Genomic DNA, 25,640 nt, shown 5'->3' on the forward strand with positions numbered 1-25,640 from the left:
AGAGGAGGGGGACTCTGTACTCACCTTCGTGCTAGCCTGGGAGTCCTACTTGCATGTGCACCCCCACGCCTGAATGATGACATCACTTCTGGAAAGTGACGTTGTCACACTGCCCTGGGGCCATGCAGAGGAGGCCTGCTCCTGCACCTTTCCCCCCTGCTGGCCAGGTGAGTAGTGGCGGGGTGTGTGTGTGCAGAGAGTGGAAGCAGGGGATTGACTCAGGGCCAAGCTACAAGTGACGAATGACACTTGAACGGCAAGTGTATTTCTCCCTGTTCACTTGCCCTCCACTCAATCCACTTGCCGTTCAAGTGTCATTTGTCACTTGTAGCTTGGCCCTCAGTCAGACTTGGATTGAATAGAGGCTGTGGCTGATTCCACACACGTTGGATAATGCACATTCAATGCACTTTATCAATCGTTTGAGGTGGATTTTTTGTTCCACACATGTTCCAAATTATCTATAAAGAGGACTGGAAGTGCATTATCCAATGTGTGTGGAATCATTCTATAAATGGTTATCTTCAGGCATTCTATTCAGATTCAGCTATGGAGGGGAGGGGGGGGTCACACCCAGCCTGGATTGTGCATTCCACCTCTTTCATGAACTTATTTACATTTACATGACCCCCACTCCCTGCACCCTCTCCCCCTCCCTTCGCCACCTATATAACAACAACAACTTTCGATTTATATACCGCCCTTCAGGATGACTTAACAACACCCACTCAGAGCGGTTTACAAAGTATGTTACTATTATCCCCATGACAAAACACCCTGTGAGGTGGGTGGGGCTGAGAAAGCTCCTAGAAGCTGTGACTGACCCAAGGTCGCCCAGCTGGCTTCAAGAGGAGGAGTGGGGAATCAAACCCGGTTCTCCAGATTAGAGTCCCACCACTATTAACCACTACACCAAACTGGTATGTACAATGTGCTTTGGAAACTTTCGAAAGTGCTATAAAAATGCTAACTATTAGTATTATTCTATCTTAGATCAGGTAGGACAACTGACCCCTTTACAGAAGGAAAATAAATAAGAGTATGAGGAGGCATAGGGTAGGGAAAATAGGGTTTTTACATATTTTATACTTCCTTGTAATTATTAAACAAAATCAGCCATTCAAGTAGCAATTCTGAAGAAATGACTTCCTAGCAAGTTATTTGACACCAAGTGGGTACAAAATACAATTCTTTGTTTAAGAAATGGTGTACAATGTTTCAAGTAGCAATTCTGAGAAAATGAATAATCTTGCAAGCCCTTGCCCTTGAAACTGTGTGCACACACCCCCTCATATTTTTCTAGAGAAGGGCTGCATTTAAAGGCTGGGGGGGGGAGGGGGGTCTGCTAACTTCATCTAAGGTTGCCAATCTTTACACGGGTCCCTCTAATTTCAGTTTGATCTGTAATAACAATAATAATGACATTTGATTTATATATTGCCCTTCAGGATGACTTAACACCCACTCAGAGTGGTTTACAAAGTATGTTATTATTATCCCCACAACAACATTCACCCTGTGAGGTGGGTGGGGCTGAGAGAGCTCTGGAAGAGCTGTGACTGACCCAAGGTCACCCAGCTGGCTTCAAGTGGAGGAGTGGGGAATCAAACCCGGCTCTCCAGATTACAGTCCCATGCTCTTAACCACTACATGAAACTGGCTCTGGCCAATTTCTTCATACCCTCCATGCATCTGACAAAGAGAGCTGTGGTTCCTGAAAGCTTATGCTACAATAATGTTGGTTAGTCTTAAAGGTGCTACTGGACTCTTTACTGTTTTGCTACTAGAGACTAACATGGCTAGCTCCTCTGGATCCTTGCCCCCACTGGGAGACCTGGGATCCGTATCAGCAGACGACTTTGGGTCACAGCTGCTGGTGAAACATCAGGAACTACAACGCCAAGACCACTGCTATACAACCCAGAAAATCCACAACAACCATCGTTCTCCGGCCATGAAAGCCTTCGACAATAAATCAGGGTTTGTTTGTTTTGCCTAAGGCGGGTAATGCAAATAGCCAAGGGCTAAGAAAAGTACTTCTTTGTATTCCAAAAAGAGTGTTGATGCTTGAAGAGATATAACTATGAACTAAATTTGCCTCAAGGCCCCTTCATGATTAATTGCTGTCCTTGAGGAATGATAGATTTCAAGCCAACGATAGAGTAAAAAAAAAAACTGATGGGGAGGGAAGCATAGCTTTGAAGTTAGATTCTGAAGAACGATCGTCCTCAATTAAGGTGAAAGTTTTTTTAAAAAATAAAATAAAAACCCTTTGTTGAGATGCATTAATTATATTTCATTTAGGTGTGGTGTCGATGGTGGGAAAATTAACTTGTTAGCGTATACATTTTTTCTGCCATTAAAGCCTGCAAGCCAAGCAATTTTTGTGTCTTTGCTGCACTTCAAAGAAACACTTCAGGACGTTGAAAAGGATTTCGTTGCTGCCAGATCTAACCCAACCCAATAACGATCTTCGTCTTAATTAATTACCTAATTCCAGCCAAGCCCTTCTCCATACATATATGTATAAATAGAGGGGAGACCAAACTCCCACCTCAGAGAGGGGTCTGGTGTCCTCTCTCTCTCTCTCTCTCTCTTGCCCTCTGTCTACTTCTTTGCTAATTTCTTCTGTATCCTTTAAATCAGACACGATGAGCAGGCAGTTCAGTTCTAGATCTGGTAGTGGAGTCAGGATGTCCAGCAGCTATGCCTCTTCCAGAATTCCTGGTGGGACGAAAGGAAGCTTTACTTCTCTTTCTTTGTCCCGTGGTGGGAGAGGAAGTATAGGGGTAGGAGGGGGTGGATTTGGGAGTCGAAGCCTCTACAGCCTAGGAGGTACCAAGAGCATCTCCATTGGAGCTGGCGGTGGCGGTGGGGGAGGCTTCTACGGTGGTAGTGTTGGCTTTGGTGGAAGTGGTTTCGGTGGTGGGGTGGGATATGGCGGTGGGGGAATTGGAGCCGGAGGATTTGGAGCTGGAGGATACGGAGGAGGAGGAGGCTATGGGGCTGGAGGATACGGTGGTGGCATAGGAATGGGGAGCTTTGTTGGTGGTGGAAGAATATGCCCCGTGGTTCCCCCTGGGGGCATCCAGCAAGTCACTGTCAACCCCAACCTCCTGTCGCCACTCAATCTTGAGATTGACCCAGAGCTCCAAAAAGTGCGCGTGCAAGAAAGGGAGCAAATCAAGACCCTCAACAACAAGTTTGCGTCATTCATCGACAAGGTGAGTCAATTGCATCTATGTCCTTGGGGTCCAAAAACATTTGTGGTAGACTACAAGAGAGAAAGGAACTAAAAAAACCACCCGAGGGCTTGCAAATCAGAGCATAAGATTGCAGGACCCATTATGAACGGTAAGAGCAGATTTCAAAGCCTGAGTCTCAGTTACATCCGAAGGAATTTGTGTTCCCGTCTGGAGATGTTTTAAATTTAGATCATGCATCCCAATGGCATGGCTGATCGTCATAAATAGTAGGGATTTGTGGCAGGAAAGCCAGGCTCTGATACAAAGTCAGGCCTATGTTCTTGCTTGTCTCTTACAAGCCGTGAACTCCCTGGCTCATTAGATTAACGGGAAAACTGCCCGTCCTTCAGGGAAGGGAATGTATATGCAGTGGAATATTTGCAAAAGTGGCATTACATACAACGTTTGAGGGTTGCCAACTTGCCAGCTTCTCAGCCAGCCACTGCAGTTGTGCCTTTAGGAGCAGCTTCATGTGCAATACGCATGGTGGAGAATTGTTCTCTTGAGAGCTGTGAAAAAAGTTTTAACTGATAATTTCTGTACCTTAGACTGTTCATAAAGGCAGAGAAACATGCCTAGCTGTTGTTGATGGTCATTTGGCAACCTGACCTGCACAAAGTTCCCAACAGTGCAAGTATGAGAACAGATTGTCATGAGAATAACACATATCAGCTGCAGAATATAGGTTTTCTAAGGGTCTGAAATGTCCATTTAAATGTCTATTTCTGGTTGTCGGTTGCCCTCATTTTGTAAAACTGGCAGAAGAGCACACAAGATTTTTTTTACTGGTGTGCTGGCAAGCAACTTTGTGCCAAAACTGGACCAATACTTCCCAAAAAAGAAGCCAATTGAACTTTGCTATGGTTGTCAAAGCCTTGCTCATAATTTGTGTAATGCTAAGTGATGGAGAGCTTGCTGTACACTTCTTAAGCCATGTTTCAAAATGACCTTAAAAAGCATAAGAGAGAGAGAGAGAGAGAGAGAGAGAGAGAGAGAGAGAGAGATCAGGACAGAATAGATTCACACAATCAAATTATCCAGTGTGTTTCAGTGAGGACTGATGATTGCAAGTATTTTCATATTGCAAAGATGCTTCCAAAGGGTTTTCGGTGATGGCATGAGAAGCACAGACTAAAAGATTAACTCAGGGCCAAACTACAAGTGATGAATAATACTAGAACGGCAAGCGTATTCCTCCCTGTTCACTTGCCCTCCACTTGCGCTCCACTCAATCCACTTGCAGTTCTAGTGTCATTCGTCACTTGTAGCTCGGCCCTCAGTGGCTTGAGAGCCACCTGTGGCTCTTCTAATCACTGTTTCCCAATGTGGCAACTAATGCATGTCTCAGGAAAGCAGGCAAAGTCTTCCTCCACTGTGTTTCCCACCTTGAAACTGCCAAAGGAATGCCTAAGCTGCAAGCCTCCATGAGGTGCAGGCCTCATGCCTGGGATGGGAAGGAGATGTGGTTCTTTTTGGTTGATGGGAATTGTGAAGGTGACTCTCTGTGATCTACAGGGTGACTACAGTTGCTCTCACCACTGTACTACACCAGGTGGTGGTTACAGGGGGTAAGGTATGGTTCTGCCATTGTTGCAGAACCATACCTGCACTGAAATCTGAGCGGTGCTTCCCCAGGCCATTGAGTCACCCCTGGCTTATTTTCATGTGTCGATGTTAGCTATTGTTGATGTATGGTTGTCTTAGTGTGTTGTTTGCCAGCATCAGGGTGCAAGGCTACTGCAAATAGGGACCAAACGCAGATGTGTTGCTTTGAGGTTGTTTGCACTGACCTTCATGCAGTCCGGTTCCAATGCGCTTTTGAGGCTACCGAGTGTCTCTTGATGGATTTCAGGTACGGTTTCTGGAGCAGCAGAACAAGGTTCTGGAGACCAAGTGGAATCTCCTGCAGCAACATGGCAGCGCGGCCACCAAAATCAACATTGAGCCCCTGTTTGAGGCTTACCTGAACAACCTCAGGAGGCAGCTGGACACCTTGAACAACGATCGGGGAAGGCTGGATGGAGAGCTGAGAAATATACAGGACCTTGTGGAGGATTATAGAAAGAAGTGAGTGAGTGCTGGAGGATGCACGAAATGCATCACTCAGGTGTATGAGTTAAAGTTACTTTATTAAAGAAGAATACCAGTATCAAGATGGTCAGACAGGATCATTGGCTGAAGTGACTCACAGTAGCAAAGCAAGGTTAATTATAGGACAAAGTCCATGCCCCCAGTGGGAAAGAGAGTCCAGTAGGATTTTGGTACGCTGAGCCAGGGAAGAGGGGAGGAGGGAAAGGATGAGCTCTGCTCATTCTCTTAGGAGGTTGGTGCTGTCTCAGCTGGAACCTCAAGGCCACATTCTCAGGCCGGCCAGGAAATGGTAACCAAAACACCTGCAAGATAAACAGCTAGCAACCAGTCAGCAAAACAGGTTCCCTCTGCATGTTCTCAGAGATCTACTACACACTGCAGCAAGAAATCCATAACCCATGGCAGGTATGCTGGAGGCGTATCGGACAGTAGTCTATCTCAGACTGTTGCAAAAAGGGATGCCATTATATTCCCCTTAGGAAAAAAAATGCTCCTCACAATCTCAAGTAGAAAATAAGCATTTCCCGGAGAAAAGATCTAGCCCATCTGTTTTCCTGCTGAGCTTTTTTCCTAAATGTTGGGCATTCTCCTGCCTTACCTGCCATCTGAAGTGGAACAGTCCGTCTCATTGCTGTATAGGTAGATCCAGCAATGAGAACGGGGTGGAGGTACAGCCTTAGGGGCTTTGTTATCTAGCAATAATATCTTGATTATTTTGGCATGGACTCCAGTGTGCAGTTGAGACTGGAGACATTTTTATTCCACATTAAAGTGAGGGCATTTAAAACAAGTATTTAGAGGGCTATAAAAATGCACACGGGCTTGCAAAGAAGAGCAATAAAATCTGAGAGTCGTAATTAACATCGTATATAACGTGACTGCTCATCCCGTTAAAAAAAAAAAGTTTGAGATGCGCCAGAGAAACTTTTCTTACAGTATTCTTACAATGAAGGTAGTGCTACTCAGAATGAGCAATTGAGCTTTCTCTCAAGGAGTAGCATCCTTACGAACTTGAGTCAGGCTTTTACAAAGCTTCATACCGATGTTATTGGATTGCCATAAACTATGATCTCAGCCACAGGCTACACCCATGCACAGTAGTTCTATTGACATGAAATGTGGTCTGCTTTACCGAGCTTCTCAGCTCTTTGGCTTGGATCCACCAGAAGAGGTCCACATGTGCTAGGGACCTTCTGCAAGCTTTGCGCTAGCCCCTTGCACATAGCTATTTTTTTTCCATTTGCACAAGCAATTTCTAGGCACTGTAAGATGCAGGAAGGAAAGTGCCAACAGTTGCAGAGAATAGCACACAAGTGGAACTGTGTTCAGTCCATTTATGTTTCTACTCGAGTGTTGAAAGATCTAAGCCTTTCTTTTCATTTCATCTCCTCTGGTTAGAGATTTCATTTCAACAATGGTTTCAGATCACTTTAGGAAGGCCGCAGGACATTTGCAGCAGCCTAGTTGGATGGCTTTGAGACCAGAGTGAAACTTCATCTCAGAGATGGGAGTTTCTGTACAAATGTTATTGTTCTATAAATATACTCCTGTCCCTTGTGAGTTTTATGAGAACAAAGTTGACTACCAAAAGATGTCTATCTAAAATTGGTAACAGCTTGCTGTGTAGATGCCAGTTGACTGGATAAAGACTCGACATATTAGTAAACATAAACACAATATAGATGAGATTATAACATCGTAGGTGAGGATGTTGAAGCACCATTTCTTGCCCTTCTTTTGATGCTTAAACTTACTTGTTTTCTGAGAAAAGATTTAAAATCCACTAACATTTCTACCACGAACAGATACGAGGATGAAATCAACAGGCGTACAGCAGCTGAAAATGATTTTGTTGGCATCAAGAAGGTAACAGTCTATTCTTTTTCCCACTACGTGAAAGATGCTTGGGTAGTGTAGCCAAATTAAATGGGAGTCCAGTGGCACCTTAAAGACTAACAAAATTTATTCCAGAATAAGCTCACTTCATCACCTGCATGCAGTGTCCAATTGTTAGGCAGATGCATTTATATTCAAAGCTGCAGACAACAAAAAGGTGTGTGCTGGGGGGGAGTGTTACAAAGGGAGGCCAGTTCCAAAAAACATTCAATAAAAACAATAATCAATCCATTCAGAGTGGGTATAGACTACTCCCAACTCTCTACAGACAAAGTGGTGGTGGTGGAGAGAGACCTCAAGTCATAGATGACTTATGGTGACTTCATGGTAAGAGACTAACAGGTGGTTTGCAATTGCCTCCTGGTCTTTGTTGGAGGTCTCCCATCCAATTACTAACCAAAGGTGACCCTGCTTAGCTTCTGAGATCTGACAAGATCAGGTTCACCTGGGCTATCCAGGTCAGGGTACAGATAATGCAGGATTGCCATAAAATAGGTCTAGTGCTGGGTAAAAGTACAGTCGTGTAGCTATACTAATTATTAATTAACATCCTTAAGAGGTAGGATATTAGCACATAAGTGAGAAATGACTGGTCCTTGCTGAGCCCTGGCAAAGAGAGAGCACTGAACTTCTCGATGAATGCTGCTTCAGCAGTTTCCTGTTGGATTCTCTCTTTGGAGTTGTTTTGTAGAAGAATAGTCACTTTTACTTCAGCAGCACTGGACTCGTGCTTGAGTAAAAAAGAGATTTTTATTTTTACATGACCATTTTCAGGGGGAAACAACTTTTTGATCGAACTCTTAAGGGGTGTATTAGAACAGGAAATGGGATTCAAATTCCAGGTCAACTGACTGTTCTCCAGGTGACTGACTCACCAGTCCTCTCCTATGGTCAAGGCCAAATGCTGCTTTGAACAGTTAGCTGTCTCCCAGGACCACACAATGACGTCACTTTGGTTCAGCTGGAACAAGGGGGGAGTTTTTTAAAGTTTAAATTGCCCTTGGCGAAAATGGTCACATGGCTGGTGGCCCCACCCCCTGCTCTCCAGACAGAGGGGAGTTGAGATTGCCCTCCTCGCTGCCCAGTGGCGCAGAAGGCAATCTAAACTCCCCTCTGTCTGGAGATCAGGGGGTGGGGCCACCAGCCATGTGACCATTTTCAAGAGATGCCGGAACTCCGTTCTACCACGTTCCTGCTGAAAAAAAGCCCTGCATATGAAGTGCTCAGGAACTGCATGAGAGCTAATAAGAACCTCCATGTACAGAGGAGGCATACTCCGATGAATAAATCCTGGGGAATAACAGTAGAGGATGGCCGATCTCCTTTTGTTTGTCAATGCCAAGAAGCATCTGGCTGCCACCCACTGAAAACACGATACTGGGTTCAATGATCTCTTGCAGTGCGATCCTAAGCAAAGGTACTCCAGTCTAAGCCCAATGAAATCAATTGGCTTAGACTGGAGTAACTCTCCTTAGGATTGCATGGTAAGTCTGATACAGACGGATTCTCCTTATGTTCTCAGCTGCTGCTGCTGAAATGTTTTAACAGAGTACAAATTCATTCCATGATTTCAGGACGTAGATGGTTCCTTCATGAACAAAGTAGAGCTGCAAGCAAAGTCAGATAGCCTGACAGATGAGTTAAACTTCCTGAGAGCTCTCTTTGAGGCGGTAAGTGCTTAACGTCGACATTCTATTTTTAAATTTTTTTTTTTTGTTGCAAAAACTCTTACCCAAACGACTTCTAGGTCCCAAGACGCTTGTAGTATTCTGTGAAGGAACTTGATCCATGATAACAATCAACAGAAAGAAGAATCATGTCCAGGGTACGGACTGGAATTTGAATAATATTAGTTAGATATTTAGATACTTATTACCACACTTTTCTCCCCAATAAGGGGCAATAAGATTTAAGTTTCTCACATACAGGCTGTTTCCACACGTCCTTAAAGGGACGGCCCACTCACCGAACACTGGCAGCTTTTCTCATTCACTCCACACGCCTCCGATTTCAAAGCGATAGCAGGCTGTTTTGGCTTCTGTTTCTTCGGCAGCTTTTCTGAGAATGCAATTTCCTGCAGTTTCCTGTACCCCCGAAAAGGTGCTGAAAAAACGGAAGCCAAACAGCCAGCTACCGCTTTGAAATTGGAGGCGTGTGGAGTGAATGAGAAAAGCTGCCAGCGTTCAGTGAGTGGGCCGTCCCTTTAAGAGCGTGTGGAAACAGTCTAAGACCCAAAGTGGCATACAACACCATCCTCCTCCATTTTATCCTCACAACAAAACCCCTGTGAGGTAGGTTAGGATGAGAGAGAGAAACGGACTAGCTCTTGTATTACGGGGATTACTCATATTTATGAACAAGGAGCAAGTGTGACTGGCACTGTGGAAGGCTGTTCAGATTCTCTAATAATATTTCAGATTCTCAAATGTAGTATTTCACAGCCTGTCAGGGGGGTAAATCATACTGCTGCTCTTTCGTTTCTCTCTATAATACAAAAAGGCTTTTGTATGATAGGGATGGGCTCTCAGATGCTCTGCTAATGAGTTAGGGACCATTCACGAACTGGGAAAAGTTCGTGAAAGTTCATGGTTCATGGTTCGAGTTAGGGACCAGAGACTTCAACACTATGTTGCCTTATGTACTACCTGTTGTCTTAAATATGTGTTCCTATGAGCTACCTGTGCTTCATGTGGTCTAATGTCAGCCCTAGAATTGTTATGTTCTGTTTCAGTGTTTCTTCAACTCTGTATTGGATTCTTACTAATGCTCTGTCTTTGTAAACTTGTGTTTATTTCCCTACAGCACTGTTTATGGAAATGTCCTTGACACTGTATGGAAATGAACTGGATACTGATTGTACTAATCTTATACTGTGTAATCCGCCTTGAGTCTCAGTGAGAAAGGTGGAATATAAATGACATTAAATAAATAAATAAATAAATTGACTGTACTAATCTCACACTGTGTAATCTGCCTTGAGTCTCAGTGAGAAAGGTGGACTATAAATGACATAAAAAATAAAAAATAAAAATATGCAGAACTGAAAATGAATCACTTGGGGCCTGCAGACACAATTCAGTGATGAGTAAAGTACTCTATGGCTCAGTTCAGATAGCATGCAAAACCTCCTGACTTGAAGCTGGTTTATTAACCACGGTTAGTCTTAATTATGATTTTGTGTGTTGTACGAGTGCAGACATTCTGTCTTCATCCTGGCATATTTCCCTGTGCTGCCCTTACTGAAGTGCAGGCAGAGATAACTGCTGGGTCTCTGTGGGGGAAATGGCAATAGCAAAGCTAACCAAAACCAGCGTTTGTCAAGGAAAACCAGGATTTGGTAGCTGAATCCTCGTTTCACAAAGTAACTGTAGTTTAACTATGTATGATGTTAAAATCATATGTGCATTCCTTGCTTTACAGAAAAGCGTGATTCACAGGAAAATATATATAAATATTTACACACATGATTTTAAAGTCATACACATGCACGAGTTCCTTATGTACATTCCAGCACTATTTCAGTCTGGATCAGGGTGAATGAATTATTAAATTGTGTTTTATTTGCAAGGCAAAGCAGAAATGTTGGACTGCAGTGTAATCTTAAAGTGGGGACTTGAGGTGGGCATGAACCGAAATATGAACCAAAGTTTGGCACAAACTGGGCCAGTTCATGGTTCACAAACTGGCAGTTTGTCAGAGCCATGAACTTTAGGCTGATTCGTTTGGTTCGTATTTCGGTTCATCACTGCAGACGGCCTGGTGCCGATCAATGTTTCCTAGGCTACAGGGGGGATGGGCTCCCTGTAGACCTTCTGCTGTCCCAGAAGTAGCGTTTTCACAAACCAAACGAACTGGTTCACGAACTGGGGAAAGTTTGTGAAAGTTCATGGTTCATGGTTCGTGAAACACGACGAACCACGAACTGCACGGTTCAGAATTTTCCTGGATCATGCCGATCTCTAGTGGGGACTATTTTGGATCTACATTTCATGATTTGGCTTTTATATGAAGGCATTCTAAACTTTGAAGCTGCTACCATGTAGTCAGTATAGATTAGGTTGGTGTGGTAGGAAGTAATTCTAGAATCACTTCTGATAGGCATCTGGCTTTTCATCTGGAATCTGCCCAACTTCTGGAACATGTTGTGGATTCCATTTCAGAGCCCAGAACTGTTTTAGCAGGCTCCAAAACTGATCCTTGAACAAATACTAAGCCTTACCCTGAAAGCATAGAAGTACTGCCTATTTGGTTTGGGTTGATGGCATTAAGGCCAATGTAGGAGATGATTATTCCTGCCCATGTGCAGAAGCTTTTTATGCCCTGGCCTTGTGAATCCCACTGAATTTCCACAATTTCTGGAATTCTGCTACACCTCTGGCGGTGAGCTGGTCATGTATTCCCAGTTACCCTGTAAATGGAGGCTTTCACAGTTCAAGCCATCAGCAGCAATGGATGGTAAAGGCACAGAAACAAATGCTGACTGTAGTTTGAAGTCAACACAACAGGCGGCTTTCATCTCCTCCTACAGGAACTGGCTCACATCCAAGGGCAGATCAGCGACACCAGCGTCGTCCTCCAAATGGACAACAACAGAGACCTGAACCTCAACAGCATCATCGCTGAAGTGAAAGCTCAGTATGAAGACATTGCGAACCGGAGTCGGGCCGAGGCCGAAGCTTGGTACCAAGGCAAGGTAAGGCACCATGTCACCTTCTTGTTGCTGTATGAAGTAGGAGGCTAGCTCATGCCTGGGGCCTTGTTTTCTTTTAGCTGATAAGGAAGCATGAAGCAAGTAAGACTTACGGTCTTCTCATTCGATATTCAGTTCTACAAAACCACTGCGAGCCAAGCTACAAGTGACAAATTACACTTGAATGGCAAGTGAACAGACTCACGGGTATTCCTCCCTGTTTACTTGCCATTCACTTGCACTCCACTTGATCAATGTGAGAATATTCTCTGCCTGCATGCCTCTCTCCTCCAGGTTTGAGGGATCCCCCCCCCAAAAACCTTTGACATAACTCTGCTCCTAATAAACGTCATCATTAGTTTCAGGAACTTCAGTACACGGCCAGTTCTCATGGTGATGACTTGAAGAATACCAGGAATGAGATTGCAGAGCTGAATCGGATAATCCAGAGGCTGAAAGCAGAAATTGAACAAACGAAGAAGCAGGTAGGGAGAGATAATTCTCCATAAAAGCAACAACGTTTTTTGCACATTTGTGTCTGCATATTTCTATAGTGGCAGCGAGGAGGGCAATCTCAACTCCCCTCTGTCTGGAGAGCAGGGGGTGGGGCCACCGACCATGTGACCATTGGTTGCAATGGAACCCCCACCCTCCACTTTATGGTTTTCCATCCAGATTGGACAAAACTTAGGGAAATTGTAGAATTCCCCAAGAGAACCTTCTAGGGCTTCCAATTGGTGATTTTGGGGGTGGAGCCTGGGGAGGGTGGGCTTAAATTGGGGAGGGACTTCAGTGGGATATAATGTCAAAGAGTCCACCCTCCAAAGCAGCTGTTTTCTCCAGGGAGAACTGATCTCTGTGGTCTGGAAATCAGTCGTTATTCCAGCTCTCCAGGCCCTGCTGAAGGCTGGCAACTCTAAATCCCACATTACCAAATTCCAGACAAATAGAGCAAAGCTTTTGAGGCACTGAAAGGCTCGGTGTTAACATTAAAATCTATGGGAGAGTTGACAGGAAAGGTTCAGAACACTACACAGATAGCACTGTTATAGCGCTTAGCCTGAAGAACAGTAGCTGGAGGAAGAGCCAGATTTTCACGGCAAGAGCATTTGCCGGAACAGAGAGGGTGAGGCACCTGGGCAGCCAGGGAGGCAGCAGCTGGAGGAGTTAGATTTGCTTGGACTGGGCTTGGAGAGCAGAAGGTAAGCAAAGGAGGACAGACTGCAAGGGGAAATTTGACACAGCAGTGCAAGCATTGAAAGGAGAGGAGAGGGGGAAGTCCCACCCCATTTTCTTCAGGCCTGGAAAACCTCACACATGTCTGTAAAGCTACTGGCTACAGTTGCAGTCAATCAAGAAAGCTCAGAGCCTCATTGCCCCGCCCACTCAGGAACTCTGTGCTCTCTTTATGCCCTTATTAGGAAAATGCCGCCTGCCATATAAAAATGAAACCATTAGAGGAAGACTGCAGTAACAAGAGGAACCTGAACCAAGCAAAAGAAAACCAAAGCCGTTTTTTTCCATTGGTGATGGGGAACATGTTTTTTTCATATTAATTATGCTCATTATGAAACACCCCATTTTCATAATTATTGTAATTAATAGGAAAAGAAATGCACAAAAGGAGATATTCATTGGAACTCCATATCGGGAATGTTTGAGATCTGTGTAATAATAAAGAGTCCAGTAGCACCTTAAGACTAACCAACTTTATTGTGATATAAGCTTTCGAGAACTACAGCTCTCTTCATCAGATGCATAAGGTGCTACTGGACTCTTCACTATTTTGCAACTACAGACTAACATGGCTAACTCCTCTGGATCTTAGACCTGTGTAGTTTACTGATACCATTAGCCACATAACAGCTGACAATTTCTTGAGCATTTAGCGTTTCTGCCTAATGTACGTTAAAGTACAGTCCTATACAGACTGAACCCTTGTCATCTCATTGAAGTCAATGGGTTCATGTAGGGCATACCTGTGCTTAGGATTGCACTATCAAAGACCATCCCTCCCACATTCTCCACTAATGTCCCAGTGACCCAGCAAGGATACCCTGTTAATGACACTGTTTAACTACCAAGTAACAGTGTGACAAGAACAGCTGCCCTGAGTTCTTAAACTCGTTCCTGCTGCACAGACTAATCTTCGTTTGAAACAAACACAACGACTAAACTTTGCAGTCTCTTTTCAATTGCTACATTTTTCAATTACTAAACTTTTCAGTCACTAAGGCATAGAAATATAGAGCTGGAGGGTACCCCCAAAGATCATGTAGCCCAACCTCCTGCACGATGCTATCTCCCCCCACCCCTGCTGCCACCACCAGCATTAAGGGGGGTGGAATGTCAACGAATTTGACCAAAGTTTTATTGTCTTCCTTATGGGTGTTGTTGTTGCTTCTCTGACTCACTGAGCTGTTTGGGACGGAGCAGAAAATATATAATTCAGTGCTTTCCAATGTGATATGAACATAGTGTGATGTGAGCCCTTTATAGGACAACCCAGTCACGTGACAATGGACATCCTTTGAAATAAACATGATGATGCTATTCTCTGCAAAACAGCTGGTTCTTGGATGCTTGGAAAAAACCAATATATATATATAGCATATGCAAAACGAACACTCATGCGTTTCATAATTGCTCATACCGAGGGTTTTTCTCGAACCTTTTCTTCTCCTGCCATAGATCACCAATCTCCAAACAGCTATTGCAGATGCTGAGCAGCGAGGGGAGGTGGCCCTGAAAGATGCCAGGGTGAAACTGGCTGATCTGCAGAATGCCCTTCAATGTGCCAAAGATGAGCTGGCCCGTCTCCTGCGAGACTATCAAGAGTTGCTGAATCTCAAATTGGCCCTGGATGTTGAAATTGCTACCTACAGGACTCTGCTTGAAGGCGAAGAATGCAGGTGAGTGCTACCAAGGAGCATCCGGAGAAAGTTTTATTGCGTTTCATGCTGTATGCATTTGAGTGAAGTAATACGGCTAAGCTCATTATCGATATCTCAATATGCAAGTAGATCTATACATCATTTTTTAAAAAAAACTTCAGCAAAAGATTTGGTTAGTTGGTTCTCTCAGGAAAATACACATGTTCGCATTATAGACACTGATCTATTTAAAACATTTCTATGCAGCTGTTCCGCCCATGTTTGGTCCCCAAGGCAGTGTTCACCCTCCCTCTCCGGAATAGAGTATTCATGAACGTTCCGTGTTCTCATGGCTGCTCAGCCTATGGATAGGAGTGGGTTCCAGGAGCTAGTTTGTGCATTCCGAAAATGCAGGGAAATCTGATTAATTTAGGACTATGCAGGAGAAATATTCTGGTGAAGATGGGGGACTTTTATTGCATTGCTTCTTGTGCATATTTATACACAATGATCATATTATCTATATCTCATGAGGCAGAAATGTCTCACATTTAATGGATACATTTATATTTAGAGTAGTTAATATCTATGTGCATATTTTGGAAATGTGCATGTTGTACATTAGAAGGAATATTGTATGTGCGCACACACACTGATATCTGCACATATATTTTATTTACATTCAGAATCACTGAGAAACTTATACAGGGTGGAGTGTAAAGGCAAGTAATAGGTATGCATATTTCACATGCCGATCACTCACTCCACATTTAGTAGTCAATACCAAATTGTAATTGTTCTGTTTAGCATCTAATACAATATTCTTACATTTCAGGTTTGGTGAATGGTAATAATAATGCCATTGACTTTAACAGAGCTAGGAACAAAATTCTGTTGCAGTAATTCCTTACTCTAAATCCCAAATACAAAGGAGATGGTTGTGGTTATTCAGTGTTGAGGGAGAAAGGACTCCATACTAGGCATTTTTTCAAAAAACAGGATTATCTCAGGTACCCTTGGGACTCATTCTGGAACACAGAGTTGGCTGAAATTAGGTTCTCTGTTTCTTGGTTCTTTCTCTCTCTCTTTCTGCTGTATCTCTGGGTATGTTATATGTATGTGCCATCAAGTCACAACCATCTCCTTATAGTGAGGATATAATGATAACAACAACAACAACAATAACAACAAATGCGCTTATATACTGTTCTTCTAGACAGATTAGTGCCTCACACAGAGCGGTGAACAAGTTAGTGTTATTATTATCCCCACAATGCAGCTGGGGAGCTGGGGCTGAGAGTGGCTTACCCAAGGCCACATACTGAGCTCATGGCAGTCGTGGGATTCGAACCAGTAGAGTGCTGATTCACAACCCAACCACTTAACCACTGTGCTACAGCAGTAGAATGTTAACTACTTTGGGTCCCCATTGGTGGGGGGGGGGGGAAGGTAGGGTATAAATGAAGTAAATAAACAAACATTGATCTCTAGTAATGTTTTATTAATTAGCCCTAGGCTGACCCCAGCCCTCAAAGATTCCAGCTCGCTGGGAATCAAAGGAGCCAAATATGTCCTGCATGCAGAGTAGCACACTCACCTCTTGGGGGAGCTCTTAGACGATTGCACCATGGCAGTGCTGGCTGCATCTGATGTGCAAACCAGATCCGGACAATGGGTTTTGCAACTGGGACAAGGAGAGAAAGATGGGTGGTGGTGGTGACGCCACCCTCATTACAAAACAGTCAGTTGGTAGAAAATGTTTTCCTTGAGGTTCTGGGCTGAACTACCCAGTGACAACCATCACGTAATGCTGGTTATCTCGGAACTGAAACACTGGCTCCACTGGTCTAATTCTTGTGCACCCTCCACCCCAGGCTTGTGGGAAGCGATTAAGGCTGCAACTGAGAAGCAACCACAGAAACCAGTCCTTCTCAGCCTGTGGCGGTGATTGCAGAATCCCCAGAGGCAGGGATCACAACTCGAAATACAACATCTGGGAAAAGAAAATGGGGCAAACTGTATCAGGCTTGGTTTATGGGGACACACATCCCTCAAAAGTCATGCCCCTTCCTGCGATTTTCAGCAAGCTCAAGCCTCTTCTCTCCCTCTCAGTCAATACATCAAAAGGCTCCTTTGGCAGGGGAGGAGGAGTCCAAGCTCTGCTCCCGACCTGAGTTCGATCCTGGCGGAAGCCGGGTTCAGGTAGCCGGCTCAAGGCTGACTCAGCCTTCCATCCTTCTGAGGTCGGGAAAATGAGTACCCAGTTTCCTGGGGGTAAAGTGTAGAGGACTGGGGAAGGCAATGGCAAACCACCCTGTAACAAAAAGTCTGCCAAGAAAACATCGTGATGCGATGTCCCCCCCGCCCCAAATGGGTCAATAACGACTCGGTGCTTGCACAGGGGATTACCTTTACCTTAAGCAGTCGTATTCTGCAGTCTCATGTTTTTCAAGGACTGTTTACTCTGTAAAACTTTTTTTCACCCAGTGATACTTGCACCCATAAGAACAGTCTTGATGGACTGGACTAATGGTCCATGTAGTCAAGAATCCCGTTTCTCACAATGGCCAACCATATAGCATTTACTTATTTAGGTATTTCTATCCTGCTTTCCCCCAATTCAGCTCGCAACATCATTCTGCTTTTATTTTATCCCTACTACAACCCTAGGAGGTAGGTTAGGTTAGGCCCAGGGTCAGCGAGCAATATTCCATGGCAGAGAAGGGATTTGAACCTGAGTCTACCTGGTCCTAGTCTGAAACTCTAACCCCTACACCATACTGGCTCTGAAGGTCTACAAAGGTGATAGCATCCCCTCCTGTTGCCATTCTCCTATCAACATGTATTTCTAGGTATTCTGTGTATGAAATAGAGTTTCCATTGATCCTTCATGGCTAATAGCCATCAATAGATCTATCCTGCATGGATGTGTCTTTTTTTTTAAAGCCTCCTGTAGCAGTGACTTCCACAGATGCATTATAAAGTGTATTCTGAAGTGAAAGCCGCTCTCCAGTCATGATGATCCATTATGCATCGCTGGGCATAATTCACACATTTGAAATTCATATTTCAAGTAAGATTGCCAAGTGGCCAGAAACAAACGAGCCCAGCCTGTTTATTTTTCTTTTAGGAGTAGCTTGGAATGTGAGAGTCAGCCCGTGAAACTTTTTTAGAAAGATAAACTAGGGGCCAAGCTACACATGATGAATGACACTTGAACGGCAAGTGTATTTCTCCCTGTTCAGTTGCCCTCCACTCAATCCACTTGCCGTTCAAGTGTCATTCGTCATGTGTAGCTTGGCCCAGAGGCTGCTTCTGCACATGTTGGATAACGCACTTTCAGTGCTCTTCAGTGATCATTTGGAACAAAGTTTTCATGTGTGAAAGGATTGCTAAAGTGCATTGAAATTGCATTATTCAACGTGTGTGGAAACAACCATAGTCACATATTAATATGGTTTGAATGGCTGGTAAGAGCAAGGAGTACAAGCCTCTGCAAAAATTGCACTTTGGATTCGCTGGTGTGAAGTGAAGTGAGTTTTGAAGCAGGTGAAATAGTTAACAGTTCCCTTGAGAAGGACAGCATTGCTGGCCGGAAGAATAGCAGCCCAGCTGCTCTTCTGCCTTCAACAGCAGGTTGATCTGCAGGGGAACCTTTCTGTGATCTAGATAGAACTCTTACTGCCCGCTAATATTTATACTTCAAGGAAGAAGAGCAAGGCTTCTTTCAAAAGCTGAAAGTCTTAGAGCTTGCGGAAGCCCATAAAGGTTGTGAATTTAGCACTGAGCGGCCATTTGGCTGCCCAGAACATTTTCAAAAGAGTTGTTTATGTAATAACAATGCCTAAATGTCTGGTTGTGGCGCTTTAATTGCCAGCACAAGATCTTATGTGTATGAGCAATCAAGTTACGAACAAGTTACAAAAGCCCCAAACAAAGGGCTTTCAGGGCAAATGAGAAGCAGAGGTGGTTTGCCACTGCCTCCCTCTGCAGTCTTCCTTGGTGGCTGCCCATCCAACCCTGCTTAGCTTCCAAGATCTGACTAGATCAGGCTATGCCATGCTGGCCTTCCCTCCCAAAGATCTCATGGCATGGGATCTAATGGCCATCGCCCTTGCTCTGTGTAACAGTAAGGAAACCTAATAAGTTTGTCCTCAACCTTTGTGAATGGTTTGGTGACTTACTGGCAACATTTCTTCTCTGTTTTCCAGGATGTCTGGGGAACTCACTGCTCCTGTGAGCATATGTAAGTATTTCAAGCGATACCTCTTGACTATGACTAGCAATGATGTGCCTTTCCTATAAAGCTTTACCTCTGAGTAGGAGCTTTCTCCTACTCAGAATAATCACATATTTTTGTAGGGAATTCTGTTCCCCTCCTTAACCATTTCACTGCACTTCTGGCTCGGAGGCGCGATGGAGTGGAGCGAACACGTTTTTATTGTCCACGGGCTCTTCTGAACATTGCAATGAGAAGGGCTAAGAGAGAGCTGACAATTTCAGATATATATTTTTTAAAAAACCGCAAAACTGCCTTCTCCCAAGACAGACAATTTTTGTTTTATTTATATTTATGTTTCAATTTATATACCGCCCATCCCCAGGGGCTCTGGGCGGTGAACAATTTAAAATCAATAAAAACAAGTAAACAACAATACTAAAATCAATATACAAAACAATAAATTAAATAAATTAACCAAGTGCAATGGTGGGGAGAAACCCCCCCCAACCCCGAAGGTGGTTGGGGGGGCCCATCTATCTCAGGATTGCCCGCTCCGATCAGCAGTTGCTTTCCAGGATCTCAGACACAGAAAGATCTTTCCCAGCAGCAACTACCTGATCTCCTTTAACTGGAGATGCCCAGGACTCAAACTGGGACCTTCTGTGTGCGAAGCGTTTGCTCTGCCATTAACTTATGAAGATCACCTATATTGTGTGCCTTAGAACAGTGGCTCAGAAAATGGGGGGGGGGGGGGACTTTGAGTTTATCCTGTATGATGCTCATGGAGGGAGATGTGCTATCCAAAAACACAGAAAATTTGACTACAGCTCTGGCTTATTCAGCAAATATGTTGAAATTGCCTAGAAAGCCCAGCCTGCAAAGAGGGTAGTTTTAGTTAAAGGAGGTTGAAAGAGAAGGCAAGATAGAGCAGGGTGGGGTCAAGTCTTTAGGATACTTAAGGTGCAATCTTATTCCTATGCACACTTCACATTGCTTGGCGATATACAGGTCTCAGAAATTATATAGTACTGTAACTAGATTTTAGATCCAGAGGAGTTAGCCGTGTTAGTCTGTAGTAGCAAAATTGAAAAGAGTCCAGTAGCCCCTTTAAGACTAACCAACTTTATTGTAGCATAAGCTTTCGAGAATCACAGTTCTCTTTGTCAGATGCATGGAGGGCAAGAAGAAACTGGTCAGATATATAGGTGGAGAGGGGAGGGAGGAGTAGATGCAAACAGTAGCTTCTGATATGGAGATCAGTTTGCTTCAGTTAAGGAAGTCAGTTACTTCTGATAATGAGATAACCATTCATTTTCTTTTTAGTGTAACCATGTTATATGATTGGTGAAATGACTGTAAATAAAGAAATGGAAAATGGAGGAAGAGGGTGAGAGGAAGGGACAGCGCTACAGCTAGGTTTGCTAACAGGCCTTGGGGGAAAAATGTCTTGTCCCTTTAATAGGGCATTTAGGGAAATGGGCAGTTTTTCATGGAATGAAGGTTAACTAAGGGCCAAGCTACAAGTGACGAATGACACTTGAACGGCAAGTGGATTGAGTGGAGGGCAAGTGAACAGGGAGAAATACACTTGCCGTTCAAGTGTCATTCGTCACTTGTAGCTTGGCCCTAACTAACTAATTAACTTTGTTTATAACCGTCCATTCCCATTAAGACTTACAAAATATAGAAAACAGCAACAAGACATTCAGTATGGTATACAGAGAAATCAGACTGCGCAAGATATTCAATAAGCAATGCAATAGAAGTATGATTACAGAATTAGAAAACAATAGAAACAGAAAACTGTCCAATGTAAGGTGTACTGCAGGAAGTGGATTACAAAAGCAAAAGACTGCAATAGAAGCAAGTTGATACATGCAATAAACATTACAATAGCCTGCAGTCCCAATCACGTGGTAAATAACGTGCCATTAAGCTTCTCTTAAAGGGACATGACCAGGTTTTTTTTTCTGGGAAAAGAGGTGGTGGAACTCAGTGGGTTGCCCTCGGCGAAAATGGTCACATGGCTGGTCACATCTCAACTCCCCTCTGTCTGGAGATCAGGGGGTGGGGCCACCAGCCATGTGACCATTTTCAAGAGGTTCCGGAACTCCGTTCCACCGTGTTCCCGCTGAAAAAACGTCCTGGAAATGACATTTTTCTCCAGGCTCAAAGACAACTCTAATCACAGCTTGTTGGGGTCAAGACTAGTGAAAACAGAATTTGAAGGACAACAGGCATTTTTTAAAAAAAGAAAGCAAAAACCTCCTAAGGAGACATTAGGACCATAAAGATGCTAAACTAGATGGGATCTTGGTTTGATCGAACAAGACTCTTCTTAGGTTCTCCAAAGAAACTCACCTTATTTTTAAAAGAAGTTGTGGCAGTAAGTTGGATGTTTGGCTGGAGGCTATTTCAGTAATGATGTTGCTTTTCTTGCAGCCGTGGTCAGCAGCTCTTCCACTGTAGGCGGAAGCGGCTACGGCCTTGGTGGCGGCGGCGGCGGCGGAGGACGAATGAGCATGGGCAGCGGAGGCCTTGGCCTGGGTAGTGGCGGAGGTGGCGGAGGCGGTTATGGTCTTGGAATGGGAGGTGGAGGTGGAGGTGGTCTTGGTGTCAGCAGTGGGATGGCTGTTGGTGGTGGAAGCAGTTACAGTTCTGGAAGTTCGCGAAGCTATGGAGGAGGATTGAGCGCTGGAGGGGGAGGCAGCTCCAGTGCGAAATATGTCTCCACAACCTCATCATCGAGCAGGAAAGTAGTTAGATAAAAAGTGTTTAAAAAAGGAACCAAGTCCGGCCTTTTCTAGGAAAGCTCCTGTTTTGTTCTACTTGCCAGCAGCAACAGCCAGCCTTCAAAGCCAGTCGCCCTTCCAACCCTCACGAGAAATGGTCCGACCCCAAAACGGTCCCCTCCCTGATCACAAGACCAGCTGAGCAAACACCTAGGCCACCCCTGCCATTTTGCAAACATGGAGGACAACCCATCCAACTCAAAGTACATTATACTTCTGTTAAATTCAGTGAGACAGAGGTCAGCACATGCTCATCCCTCTCGTATTGCATATAATGACACTTAAAAATGCTTCATTTAGGCTGGATTGAGCCCTTCTGCCATAAATTCCACGGACCTCGGGAGGGTTCAACCTCATCACTGCAGACTTTAAGGTCTAACCTTCTCCAGCTGAAATTGCATTACTCCAACTGCACTTTTGTGGATGGCTGATCTTGTGGAACATTTCTATGTGTCATGTGCAATGCACCCCTCGCCACCCCACCTCTCCACTGACCAAGATGACACTGATAATTAAAGCACCGTTTTATCATGGAGAGAATTTTGTTATAAATGGCATCGGGTATCCCAAACAAGGATGGTTGAGAATCTGATTTAATTTCTTTGGTTGAGCATAAACCACTTCTGATATCGTGAGGTGTAAGTACAGTCAAAGCATCACCAAGGGCTTCAGCTTAGAATTAAGTGCTCCAAACATTTTAATGGTTCTCTTTTGATCTTTTTGGTGTCCGGAAGTGCAATAGAGTTGGACTCAAGAAATATCGCAACATTCGCTCTAACAGAGAGATCTGTAGGTAAGCTTAACTTTTGCAGGTCTCAAGTGGAGTATATGTTTCTCTTCTTGGTTGACCCTTTCTGCAAAACGGTACTAGCTGGATGAAGCACAAAGAAGCCATGACTTGGTACCCACATATATTTTGCCTGTTTTATAAATGCCCACCATTGTGTCTTGTAAATAAAATCGCACTGGCTTTGCCTTTGCTTTATGTTCACAATTCTGCATATCTTCATGCTCTTTTTTTGCTAATAAACTGCATTGTGATATTTGTGTCCTTTGAGTGTTTTCTTCCCTTGTAAATCAGAGTGTAAGGTGCAGGGGAATAAAGTCAAATTAATAGAACACACAGCTAAAGTTTTGCATACACACACACCATATCAGGTTCTGGCAGATCCCCATAGTACTCCACTGCACACACTCCAATGTATGAGTTAAAGTTACTTTATTAGAGATCCTCCATTTCGGTTGCTTGCTTAGAACTATGCTGACTTCCTGGTTTTTACAAATTTTGATAAATATTAGGAAATTATGTTTTTAAATTGTATATACTTATATGCTTCATGTTTCAAATGGTTGTAAAATGTGCACTTAAATTTTATGGTTAACGTACTGGCTAAGTGCTGTAATAATAAAGAGAATAAAGAGTATTAGAGATCCATCAGTATCAGCATACAAAGACAAGGGTATTGGCAGAAGTGACGTGTAAAGGTTTGGAAGGGTTAGTTATAGGGAAAGTTCCCGCCTTTAGGATATGGACTGTGAAGGAGCCAGAAAGGGGCGGGGGGTTGAGACAGGAGGCGAGAAGAACTGTAGGAGAGATGAAGTTATTTTCGATTCCCAGGGAGAAGCCGGGCACTCAAGGACACGTTCTCAAGCAGCTGTGAAAATGAAAGACGACATCGCAGCAGGCATCTGTGAGATAAGCAACTCCCAGCTAGACAGGCCCCCGAATGCCACTTCACATATTCTCAGAGGTTCAGCACATAATACAGAGCACAGAAAATACTCATGGCAGATATGTAGACAGACATATATGACACACCATCAGCTAGAAGAATATCAAGTTTTAGGAAACTGTTACTATATACATTCTTGTATTTACCTGGGACAAATTTGGTCTCAGTTGCATGCAAGTTGGTGCGATGGGATCAACTGCTTATCAGTGAGCATACATGCCTTTAATTGGTATATGTACTTTCACAGCTGGTCTAAGGGCCAAGCTACAAGTGACGAATGACACTTGAATGGCAAGTGTATTCTTCCCTGTTCACTTGCCCTCCACTCAATCCACTTGCCGTTCAAGTGTCATTTGTCACTTGTAGCTTGGCCCTCAGATGCCAATTTCACATACCCAAGCTGCCAGAAGAGAGTTCCAATTGCTTTGTGATAGTCATCAGTTGAACTTAGGGTTGTACAAATGTGCATTTCTTAATTCTTTTTGTTTTCATACATTGTCATTGTCGTGTGAGCTTTTTCTTTTTTACCCATGTGTGTTGGTCACGTTCCCTATTTGCTTCTTTATGGCGCTTATATGCAACTGGTACAAAAATGAGATTAAAATTGTGTACATTCTAGGAGTAAGGCAAAAAAAAGTGGTGCAAGAAGTTAAGACTCAAGGTTTTGATTTACACCAGTGTGAAAATGAAAAGGGGGTATTTGTGTCAGTGTGTATGTGTGTGTGTGTGTTAGGAATTCAGTAGCATGCCTAATGTGAACACAACACAAATCTTATTTATTTATTTACTCACTTCATTTATTCCTCACCTTTATCCTGAATGGGGACCCAAAGTTGCTTACACCATTTCCCTCTCCTCCATATTATCCTCACAACAACTCTGTGAGGTAGGCAAAGCTGAGAGTGTGTCTGGCCCAAGGTCACCCAGCAAACTTCCACGTCCGAGCCGGGATTCAAACCTGGGTTTTCCAGATCCTAGTCCAACACTCTAACCATTTCACCATGCTGGCTCTCAAGTCAAGGGGAGAACACATTGCCTGTTGCTCTGTTCTTACAGTTTTGCTTTTCTCCTATCTAGCAATCCAGACTTTCATAGATCTAAACTGGCACTAAAGCTACTAGTTTCCTGATTATCACATCCTTGCTGAAGTTTCTAGTTTCATTAAATGATCCAAATACTTTCCTAGGAGAGGGATAAACTTGGCTCTTCGCTTGATGACCAAGGAGCAAACTAGATGTTAAGGTGGTGTGTCTTGTATGTTCACATATAGTTTTGCTGAATTTCTATGAAGTGTTTGTGGGGGGGGGGAGCATGTTCAAAGTATATCATAAGTAAACAACAGAAGGCTGCCAAACCTTCCCTCCTCTTGCAATTTACTGCTGAAACTGCCTCTCTTCTCAATGGTTTTTCAAGAGTTTTGATCTCTATCACTCCAGGAGAAAAATGGCTAGAAGGAAGCAACTGAAGGAGCGCAGACAGAGAAAGAATTTACTCTCTTTCCTGCCAATCAATGTTGTACTTTTAATGGACCCATCCACTGTTCACGAAGGGTGACTCAGTGCTACAGGGTCATTTTCACACATCTTTAATATTGCACAAAATCATGCAAAACTCATAGAACAAGGGTGTCTTCACCCTTTTTGACGTCACCCCATCATGATTCCGTTTTTGTGGCGCGATATCAGAAATCGCATAGTTTTGAGTGATTTTATGCGTTGTTAAAGATGTATGAAAATGACCCAATTGCTTTTGCCCTGAGACAATTCTGACAAATGCAAGAATATAAAGACTATAGCCAAAAATTCAGGAGTATAATATAGGAAAATCATTACCCTTGAAGGACCAACTCTGTTGCATACTAGGTTGGCTAGGAAGAAAGACAGTGGGTCAGTTTTCCTTTAAATTAGCTCCAGTCTCATCTGACGAAGAGAGCTGTGGTTCTCGAAAGCTTATGCAACAGTAAAGTGGGTTAGTCTTCAAGGTGCTACTGGACTCTTATCTATTTTGCTACAGTCCTATGTGAAATTCTTGGAATGCTAAGTGTTTGGATGCTTCTAAGTCCTATCCCAGTTTCATTAATATGAGGTCCCACCTCCTC

The 25,640-nt window shown here is 43.7% G+C and overlaps 1 protein-coding gene across 1 annotated transcript; it reads left to right on the forward strand.

Annotated features, from left to right (window-relative positions):
• Nucleotides 1–2,541: 2,541 nt before the first annotated feature.
• Nucleotides 2,542–22,852, forward strand: LOC129346181 (keratin, type II cytoskeletal 6A-like). Its single transcript, XM_055003489.1, has 9 exons — nucleotides 2,542–3,224; nucleotides 5,098–5,312; nucleotides 7,142–7,202; nucleotides 8,807–8,902; nucleotides 11,761–11,925; nucleotides 12,282–12,407; nucleotides 14,614–14,834; nucleotides 19,007–19,041; nucleotides 21,460–22,852. The coding sequence occupies exons 1-9, from the start codon at nucleotides 2,652–2,654 to the stop codon at nucleotides 21,783–21,785; spliced, it is 1,818 nt and encodes a 605-aa protein (XP_054859464.1). The 5' UTR covers nucleotides 2,542–2,651; the 3' UTR covers nucleotides 21,786–22,852.
• The last annotated feature ends 2,788 nt before the right edge of the window (nucleotides 22,853–25,640 follow it).

This window comes from Eublepharis macularius, chromosome 19, assembly GCF_028583425.1.
Source record: "Eublepharis macularius isolate TG4126 chromosome 19, MPM_Emac_v1.0, whole genome shotgun sequence".
Classification (NCBI taxonomy): domain Eukaryota; kingdom Metazoa; phylum Chordata; class Lepidosauria; order Squamata; family Eublepharidae; genus Eublepharis; species Eublepharis macularius.

What these genes read in the sequence shown, in the direction of transcription:
- LOC129346181 (XM_055003489.1), top strand. Translation starts at nt 2,652, where the DNA reads ATGAGCAGGCAGTTCAGTTCTAGATCTGGTAGTGGAGTCAGGATGTCC. An exon ending in TTGCGTCATTCATCGACAAG is followed by an intron (nt 3,225 to 5,097) that starts GTGAGTCAATTG and finishes GATGGATTTCAG; the next exon opens with GTACGGTTTCTGGAGCAGCA. An exon ending in CACTGCTCCTGTGAGCATAT is followed by an intron (nt 19,042 to 21,459) that starts GTAAGTATTTCA and finishes CTTTTCTTGCAG; the next exon opens with CCGTGGTCAGCAGCTCTTCC.